This window comes from Symphodus melops (genome assembly GCF_947650265.1).
Source record: "Symphodus melops genome assembly, chromosome: 23".
NCBI classification, from domain to species: domain Eukaryota; kingdom Metazoa; phylum Chordata; class Actinopteri; order Labriformes; family Labridae; genus Symphodus; species Symphodus melops.
Genome location: NC_136713.1, coordinates 10,194,332 through 10,203,597, shown reverse-complemented (window position 1 = coordinate 10,203,597; position 9,266 = coordinate 10,194,332). Strand labels below are relative to the sequence as shown.

At 43.1% G+C, this 9,266-nt stretch overlaps 2 protein-coding genes across 5 annotated transcripts; one reads left to right on the top strand and one right to left on the bottom strand.

Annotated features, from left to right (window-relative positions):
• Positions 1-36: 36 nt before the first annotated feature.
• On the bottom strand, positions 37-6,775 carry arl13b (ADP-ribosylation factor-like 13b). Of its 3 annotated transcripts, XM_079336472.1 has the most exons (10): positions 6,162-6,775; positions 4,812-4,882; positions 4,463-4,712; positions 3,863-3,968; positions 3,409-3,611; positions 3,062-3,176; positions 2,800-2,953; positions 2,532-2,654; positions 2,063-2,131; positions 37-1,493 (listed from the first exon to the last, which is right to left on the bottom strand). In XM_079336472.1, exons 1-10 carry the CDS (start codon positions 6,218-6,220, stop codon positions 1,417-1,419), a joined length of 1,227 nt encoding a protein of 408 aa, XP_079192598.1. In that variant the 5' UTR covers positions 6,221-6,775; the 3' UTR covers positions 37-1,416. The 3 variants fall into 3 exon arrangements, with proteins under 3 accessions (XP_079192598.1, XP_079192599.1, XP_079192600.1); XM_079336473.1 differs by lacking the exon at positions 2,063-2,131; XM_079336474.1 differs by lacking the exon at positions 2,063-2,131 and having other exon boundaries at positions 37-1,360; positions 6,162-6,773.
• A 531-nt stretch (positions 6,776-7,306) lies between these two features.
• On the top strand, positions 7,307-9,210 carry LOC306818412 (gamma-glutamylaminecyclotransferase-like). Of its 2 annotated transcripts, none has more exons than XM_079335979.1 (2): positions 7,307-7,457; positions 8,120-9,210. In XM_079335979.1, exons 1-2 carry the CDS (start codon positions 7,333-7,335, stop codon positions 8,628-8,630), a joined length of 636 nt encoding a protein of 211 aa, XP_079192105.1. In that variant the 5' UTR covers positions 7,307-7,332; the 3' UTR covers positions 8,631-9,210. The 2 variants fall into 2 exon arrangements, with proteins under 2 accessions (XP_079192105.1, XP_079192106.1); XM_079335980.1 differs by lacking the exon at positions 7,307-7,457 and adding an exon at positions 7,833-7,866.
• Positions 9,211-9,266: the final 56 nt, after the last annotated feature.

Below are 9,266 nucleotides of genomic sequence, written 5' to 3'. Positions count from 1 at the left end.
TAGACACAAAAAAAAAAAAAAAACAGACAGCCAGGATCAAATTTAAAACATCTTTTATTACGCTGTTATAAAAATCAAACAGGGTAGAAAAAATAGTTTGTTCGAACATTGAGCTTATGCAGAAGTGTCAGTCAGTGCTGTACTAAAGATTGGAAATATAAACTTGTAGTTTTTAAGTGATATTTCGTGTGCTTACTTTTGCGACACACTCTCAGGTGTTCTGACCCAATACCTGCTGCTTCAGGTGAAGACGTACTGAAAAACATTCTCCTCCTCAATCGTCCTGCGGTTGCTCTTACGAAGCCTAATTGGGTCGATTGGGCGTTCCAAATTGTGTTTTTCTCTCCCAGATTTGTTTTTGTACGCCTATATTTGAACTCTTGTTAAAGTGAAAAAGGGTGCAGGAAATTTAAGAAAAGCAAGAGTAATAACTGCTGGCTCAGACCTCGGGGGCCGCCTGAGAGGCTGCAAATCTGAGGCTGATTCCCGCCTCGGGATAAATATCACTTTAAAAGCAGATACACAGTGTAAACAGCAGAATGAGTAAAAAAAATCTGTAGCCCTGTAGACAAATATATTTATATACGTTTACATTTTTGACAATAAATAAAAAAGACAAGATGATGCTGCTGGCGAGAGTACAGAGATTCTTTTCTTGCCTTGGCCTCAAACTGCACAAATGACATTGAAATGTCGAGACATTCATGACAACAGTTGACCAATTAACAACCTTTATGTAGTGTAAGACTTCCTGCTGACAGGAAATTATTCCCACAATGCATCTGTGACGAATACCTCCTTAACCCCCACTTCCAATCTGTGTGACTCTGTAAGAGGGATGTGTCTCCTAAATTAAAGCACTCTGCTCTCCGATAAAGCATGATCTACATTCAAGCACTTCCCCAATGTCATATAAACCTTTTCTTCCTCTACTAGGAGTACAAACTTAACAGTAACATATGGTCATGTTTAATGGCTGTGTGAATACAAATACATTGTTCTGTAACATCCATAAACATAAGGGTAAAACCAACGTATTTACATTCTTTGCCAAGCAGACAAAGAGAGTCCAAACTGTGTAACACTGATATCAACAGTAGAAAACAAAGTCTCAGGAGAAAGTTCGGCACCGAGCGTGCGTTTGTGGAGTGAAAACAGAACCAGATATCAAATCAGTTCCGGCCAATTCAACGTTTTTCGCTGAAAATGTGTCGAGTTTGAAACAGGTTCCGTGAAGGACTTCAGCTCCCATGATGCTCTGTGACTGCAGTGTGTCGGCACTCACAGGCTCCCAACTCCGGCAGTCGTGTGCCTGTAGTGTTTGTAGTGTCTCTCTGCCTGGCTGTCTACACCCCACTCGCTTGAGACAGAAAGCAAAAAGATGATTGGAGGAGCTCAATCTCAAGGACAGGGAGGTTAAAAAATGACATCATGGGTGTCGCCGTTAGGTCGCGGCCTGTTTGCGACTGGCGGGAGAGGCTTCTTATAAAACTCTGTGGGAGGGAAAAGAAGGTTTCGACTGTGTTAGAAAACTATATCCATGGAAACCTGAAACAAAAGCACGAGTCAGAGCTCTCAGCATGAGAATAAAAGGCGAGAGATGTTAGAGGTGAGATGAGAAGAGTGGGCTGGATGAAAACACAGACAGGCCTTTGAGTCCATTAAAGATGTCTGCCACCACGAAGGATCCAAACACATTCAAGCTTATTCCTGGTGAGAGGCAGGAGAAGAGCGACAGTGATCGAGGTCGGTGGGGGAGGCTAATTAACAGTCGACACACATCTAAAGGCAGACAGAGTTCAGTGTTTCCTCTGCAGCATCACACTGAGTCACAGCCGGTGCTCAGACGTCGTGCTACTATTAACATTTTTTTATGAGAACCACAGAACCCACGGTTTTATTTTGCAGAGGAAACACGAGTTCAATTTTGTGACAGTTAATCCACAAATGACAGAGTTAGTGAGAAAATGAGTTCAAAACAGATAAGGTGATGAGGTCATTCAAACAGTGAGTGATGGCGAGGGATGAAGGGTTAATAACCAGACGGCTCATGCGTCTTTACCCGAATGTTTCGTGTCCCCGAGTGGCTCTAGTTTTGGCAGCCTAGAAACTTTGGGTGTGGCCCATCCCACTAAAACACATGAAAAAAAAAGAGACAGTTGTAGAAAACAGTAACAAAAGAAAAAAATCGACTTCTTTGACTTCTTCACAGATCCGAGCCATCGCTCTGATTAACTTAAGGAAAAGATTCAAACTGAAACAAAACTGCATCCCACCCCAAGCGTGACCTTTAAGGAAACACAGTCGGCGTGTGATTTTGATGTATTGCAGAACAAGCCCAAGACAACACTGCATGTTTTTTTGTTTTTTTTAAACAGCTGTTTCCCCATAAGAGCCTCCTGCTAGTGCACAGGATGCAAACTGTGAGAGGACGAGGCAGCTGTGGTCCTTGAACAGAAAAAAACTTAAAGTGGTTCAATCAGGCTGATAAGTCAATCCAGAAATATAAATGAGATGACGGGCTGACTGACCTGGTGGAGGAGGAGGGGTGGGGCTCTCTGTTGGGCCTTCCTCTGTCCTCAGAGGGTCCACCCGGTGCTTCCTCTTCAGGTGCAGCTTCCTCGTCTTCTTTTTGTCCTGCTCTGCTGTCGGGACTGTGAGCAGAGAGAGAGGTGTGACCCAGGTTCCCCAAAAAAGAGCGCCGTGAATCTATCATGTAATTATCTTCTCAGTAACTAATTATCTTTGCATATATCCAGGGAGATGTTTTCTTTCCCTAACAAGCATTTAAATACTCACCTGAGCTGCCATTTTCAGCTGTTTGTCTTGTGTCGTCTGGCTCTTCGTTCTCATCCTCGTACTCTTCTTCCTCTTGTTCCACCATCTGCTGGTTGTTGCCGTGAGCCTCCAGCAGCTCCCTCTGCCTCTTCCTCTCTTTCTCCCTGTCCTCGTTCTGAAAGCACATCACACACAATTCAAGCCTCACAGGGCCAAAAAAAAAAAAAAAGGTTGACGCAGCCATATGCCTGTTATTGTCGCCGAAAAGAGTTTTTTCGCACACCTCACAGATCACGTTGCTGATTGGCTGAAACGGGCAGGGCAGGTTTTCGTCATCAGGCTCCTCTTCCTGGATTTGCCTGCCCTCACGTTCTGCCTCCTCTTGCTCCTCGCGGTCTCTGCAGACGAAACAACGTGTTAACCTTTTTCGGCCATCATGATTCATTACTTCTGGTTACATTCAGCTAAATTGATCCCAGGTCAGATTTAATGTCAGTGTTATGTGTACTACTTTCCAACAGAAACATTTAATGCATTTATATTCATACAGTGTCTTGAGCAGTTTGACATTTCTTGTACTGAAGTTTAAGGTTGGATTTGTTTCTCCTTGATTCGTCATCGTGCGCTCACCTTTCCTCCCTCATCAGCCGTACTCTTTCCGCCCTCTCCTTCCTGTCCTGATCCTCCAGAGCGCGCTGCTCGGCCGTGTCCTTCTGCACACGCTCAGTAATGGCCTCGTAGTCTTTGGCAATATTGTTGAGGAGCCACTTCAGGCCCTTTTTAATGGACTTGTCGATCTTTTTGCCACAGCCCAGAACGGCAGAGCAAGGCTCCTGCAGAAACACAAATGGAGACACCAGATTTAAAGACACAACACAAACTAAATGTGTTTCTTTTTTTTTTTGTTCATGTTTGGTTTTTCAAGAAACTGTGGCACGAAGGCAGCCAGAAAACTTCCTTAATCTATCCAAAGCTTAAAGTATATAAATAAATGTTCTTTCTTTGTCTTTTACAGCTGACTTTATTTCAAATACCAAACACTTAAAGTCAGCCAGCGTCCCACAACAGGTGCACAAACACTTACGATCTGACACAGACACTTGTTCTCGTTGACAAGCTTCTCCAACGACAGGTTCTCAATGATGTCTGCTTCGGCCAACGCTCCCTCCTGGTCCTGTTTGTTGGCGAGCCTGAAAGAAGGAATTTGGAGTTATTGGAGTCTGCTGCAGTGGAATAAAAATCCCTCCCCCGAGAATCTGCTCAACCAGTTTCAGAAAAAGAAAAGGTGGAGTCATTTCAGGGGCCGTTATTAAACTCAATTTCTGCACGGTGCAAAGTTCTTTCGCCTTAAAAAACTTATGGCAATGTGACGGCAATATGACTGCGGTTCTCTTTGTGGATTTTTTTATTAATGCAATCTATGCGTAGCTGCCAAAAAACTTCAAACTCTCCGTGCATCAGCCTGTGCTTTGTGTCCTGATTACCAAGTAAGGAATCATCCTGCTGTGCACGCACGTATTCACCAACAAAATGCACCAAGGACTCAGACATTAAGACGGGCAATTTCTCCAATATCTCCTCCTCTTCTCCACCTCCCTGCCCTTCCCGGTTGCGTTGTGCTTTTACAAACACTTCTTGTTGTTGTCGTGTCAGGTTTAAATTTCCTGGATGTGGCAGGACTCACACTAGCACGGGTTTCCCTGCGATTCGCGGATGCTGCAGGACCCCAGCCATCGTCTCCCGAGTCTCCTGGATCCTCTGAACGTCGCTCGAGTCCACCACGAACACCACGCCGTGCGACTCGGAGTAGTAGTTCTTCCAGATGTCCCGGATCCTTTTCCCTCCACCCAGGTCGAAGATGGTCACCTCGAACTTGCCCTGCTTCAGGTCGATCTTGGAGAAACCCACTGTGGGAGCCACATCCCAGGGATCGTCTGAGAAAATAAGCAAACCGGAGGATTTAATGACTTCTATAAAAAAGGAAGCAGAATATTAACTGTAAATCATCAACATTTCAAACAAAAGCTTCATACCTCCTTTTATTCCTCGTACTGTGGAAGTCTTTCCTGCGTTATCCAGACCCACCATAACCAGAGTCACTTTCCTGTAGTGGAAGAAAGGGAGAAAAATGAACACAAGAGCACAAAAAACAAGAGCCTGTGGCATAACTAGCATAAGCTCTCATTGCCATCTGGGGGCACAGATAAGCCGGTGACTGACTCAGTGAGCCGCTGCCCCATGGGAGACCACTTAGTTTGTCGTGAAACAATCATCACTCTCTTGTTTATTCTGGTAAGGTAAAGCCTGAACCTGTAAGCGTGCATGCTAACACCTGGGCAGTAAGCTGGGAGCTGGGAGACATGCAGGACGTTAAGTCGTCTAGAGATCTTACTGATAAGACGTTTCAATCGAAGAAGGAATTTTAATGTGCGAGTGTTTCAAACTTTTCCACATTTCCCAAATTGAAACAAAACAACCCAACATGGTCTGCCTGTATTTAGCCCAAATGTATCAGTCATACAAGAAGAAACAGAGAGCCTGGACATGTTGTCTAGAAGCCAAACACAAACATAAACCAAAACAAAGGGCTGAGTAAGCAGCATAAACAAAGCTCCATTTCAACACAACCCGTCTTTCTCTCCTGGTTGAGTACTTAACTTTGAAACTTGCGCCGAAAAGACATCAACCGCACTATCCATCTAACTGTCATCTGGAGCCAGCTGACCTTCATCGGGGCCGCCACTCGATGTAAACCCCTCAGAGGACGTGAAGATCTGTTGTCCCCGTGCCCGCTAACCCCTATCCCCCTTTGTCCACACTGCTACTAACCCCCTTACAGCAAGACCGAGCCGAAAGAAAGAGACCCAATGAACAGACCTGGCTGTGGGATTAGGTGAGGATTTCTGACTAAGTCCAAAGGATCAGATGTCTCACATGCACCACGTGGTTAAAGGACTTCCTATGACATTTTGCTGCTCCTGCTCATTCACACCTTGTTGTGTTTTACCAGCTCTGAAACTACAGGAGGAATCAGATGTTTATTTGACTAATTTTTCACAAGATATGTTCAAAATGTGTTAGTAAAGGCTCTTTATCCTATAACTGAGTCATCTTGATCCGAGACATGGAAGACATCTTTAATAGTTGAACATATTTACAGTAAAGACTGTCAGTGAACTGTCAGGGCAAATAAAGCCCCCAACAAAAGCAACATGTAAATTAATCATAATGGAGTTCAGATGATCAATGAATCGTGATATTGATTTTCACCCCGGTCTGTTTTAAAGTGTGTCATCTGTCATTGTTTTAGCTGTTTGTATGAATATAAACACAATCACGACGACGAGCTCAACGTGATACTAAAATACACAAAGATCATTTACCTCGCAGGCTCTCGCCATCGTTTCAGCCAGTTGCAGCAGTTGGCCATCAGGCTAAACATCTCAGTCCGAGTCCAGGTGACTGCAGTCAGGGTGTCATCTCCGGGAGAGTCCCACCTGCTCGGCCCCGTTTAAACAACTGATCGATTTCTCCTCTTAATTAGCCACATCGCTGGCTCATTTACCACAGCATCGACTTAAAACTACTTTTTTACAAACATAAACACAATAAGAGTTGATGGCGTAAAATAATCGTCACCATGTGTTATCTATAAACGCAATCCTAGAGACCCTCGATTTACAGAAACACGAAGTTTTGGTGCCGTTATTTCCGTCTACCTGAAGCTAACCCAGCTAGCTATAACGGTACCGAGGTAACGCGCTTAGCATCAGTCCCGGCGTGTGTAGACGAGTCTATTACCATATTATAACATACTATTACACTTAAATTCGTTTCAATGCAGCCGAATGCACCTTAACTTTGTATTTCACTCAAAAAAAACATGTTTGCTACCTGGCGTTAGCTGATTTTGTCGCTGCCTGTTTTGTTTACGCTGTATCTTCTGCTGCTAGGCTGCGGACGTGCTGACGTCATCTCCCAAACGGGGCGTCAAGCGTCACAGATTTAGCCAAAGCGAATATTTTTTAAGCATATTATTTTTTAACCATGTGACGCTTTAGTGTGTTTTATAAGACCAATTCCCCCAGGGGCAATAAGGGTTAATTCAGATTCAAGTTATACATTGTCGGACACTGATTTCTCTGTCTTAGCTCCATGTTATATTTTATATCTTTATTAGAGGATATGCATCACTGATTATTGGTATTGTTTTTTCACAAAGTTTATTTATTTGATTGCCTTTTTAATTTATTAATATAATCTGGACAATTTATTCTCTGCCTAGTCGATAGCTTGAAACGGTGTTGCTCAATTTTAATTCCCATTTACTTGTTTTATCAGCACATATTGTTGATTGACACAACAAATATAGGCAATGATATATACGCAATAGATAAAACATTTAATGCAAATTGATATGATGTCATTTGGTTCAATATTAGTGATAATAATAACCCAACAGAATAAACAATTCAGACAAATTGAAATAAATGACGCCCTCTTCTGTTCTAGTCAGGAAAGTCTTATTCCGGTTTATTTGGGTTGCTACTGCGCATGTACAAGCCTGCCGGGTTGTCTCTCCTTCTCGTGTACTTTACAAGCAACGGAGACACGTTTCGTTCAACTGAGCCCAATTATTTGATCAAACAACAAAAGCCATCGTCTTCCTCACATCCTAGGTGAGTGTGTACTCCATTCACGTCGTCATGTGTGTTGTCCCTGTTGCATTGCATAACAGGTCACGTAATGTCTTCTTAGTATGACTTCTTGGGACTGTAACACAGACACAGGAAGCTCTAGTTGTGCAGAAACAGTGCTTCTACCTCTGATCATTTTCACTGGTGGTAAATTCCCAAGATTTTGAAATGTTACAAACAAATTTAATCTGTCATATTGCTCGTGTCCCTCTATGTATTGTCTGGTGGCTTGTACTCCACTTGTCCATACAGTGTGTAGTTGATATAACCTTTCCCTTATTAGAGGGAAAGATCCTGAGATAGCATTATGTCTGACAGTGAACTCATGATTGAGCTGATTGGCCTTCGCATTAACAGAGTCCAAAGATCTTCCACCTGATCAGGCTGTCAGGTCAGGGAGACGTTTCTGCGTCTGAATCACTGAACTATAATGGGAAGAGCTACAGGGACATTTTTTTTCACGTTAAGACATCTCAGTTATTCTTTTAGGACAAGGTGTTTGTGCAAGACATCCCATGATGTATTCCTGCATTTAGTTAGTACATTATTTCCACAACATATTTAGTCAATACAGAAAGGAAAGTTCATTTGGCATCTGTTTGAAAGATGGTTTGACCCTCACACTTCTCCCTTTGTTTTTTAAGGTGTATGTCCTCCTGCATCCTTATGACTCGTGTCTTCGTCTACGGCACCCTGAAAAAGGGTCAACCCAACAACTACAGATTGTTTGACAGCTCCAACGGTAAGGCGGAGTTCCTCGCCTCGGCCTGCACCACCCAGAAATACCCTCTGGTGATCGCCACCAAACACAACATACCGTTCTTACTCAACCTCCCCAGCCAGGGTAACCGAGTCCGAGGAGAGATCTACAAAGTGGACGACAAGATGCTGGACTTCCTGGACGACTTTGAGAGTTGCCCCACCATGTACCAGCGGACACCGTTAAAGCTGGAGGTGGAGAAGTGGGTGGGGGAGATAGAAGGGGAGGAGAAGCCGACAGTAGGGAGCATCACAGAGGCGTTTGTGTACAGCACAAAGACGTACCAGCCGGACTGGCCAACGCTGCCTTGCTACGGGAACTACGACTCATATGGAGACCACGGGCTTGAGTATGAGACCAGAGAGTCAAGAGAACGGTGTAGCAGGGTGGAGTAGCAGAAACAAGATCTATTAAAGAGAAAATGTGATGCACAAATTCACCCTATCTCCACCTCTGCACTAATACCTCTCTGTGCATCTTCGTCCAGCTCCTTAAGAATGTACTGTATCTTAAAAACACACTCTTAATATTATGGTTTTATTTTTTTTTAAGTGAGTTTTCTTAATGTCAATACTAACTTCAAACTTCTTATAAAATTTAAATAGAACAAGATACACATGATTTTAAACAGGGTTCTCCTTCTGTGCTTTACTTGCTTTATTTCCTTATATACCGACCTGACGTCCAGCTTTTCAGAAGCTAGAATTCTTTAAGGGCTTTTTCCCATGATTACTTTTAGGACCTACTGTAACTTGTTTAATTGTCTTGCTAAAGAACTAAAATAACCCTCACATCATTCTTTTTTGAACTGTGAAGAAAAGTTTCCCTGTGAAACAAAAGAAAGGGCTTGAACCAGTTTACTTAAAACACGAGGAAATGTTTAAATATGTTTTCAGCTGCTGAGGAACATTCAGGTAATGCATACTCGTGTTTAAGTGTTTTCTGAATTAAAATCTCATCCTTTTTTATATGACACATCTCACGTGCAACTTTTTATTTTAAGTCTGTTTCGTAAGCTGCTAATAAGTCGT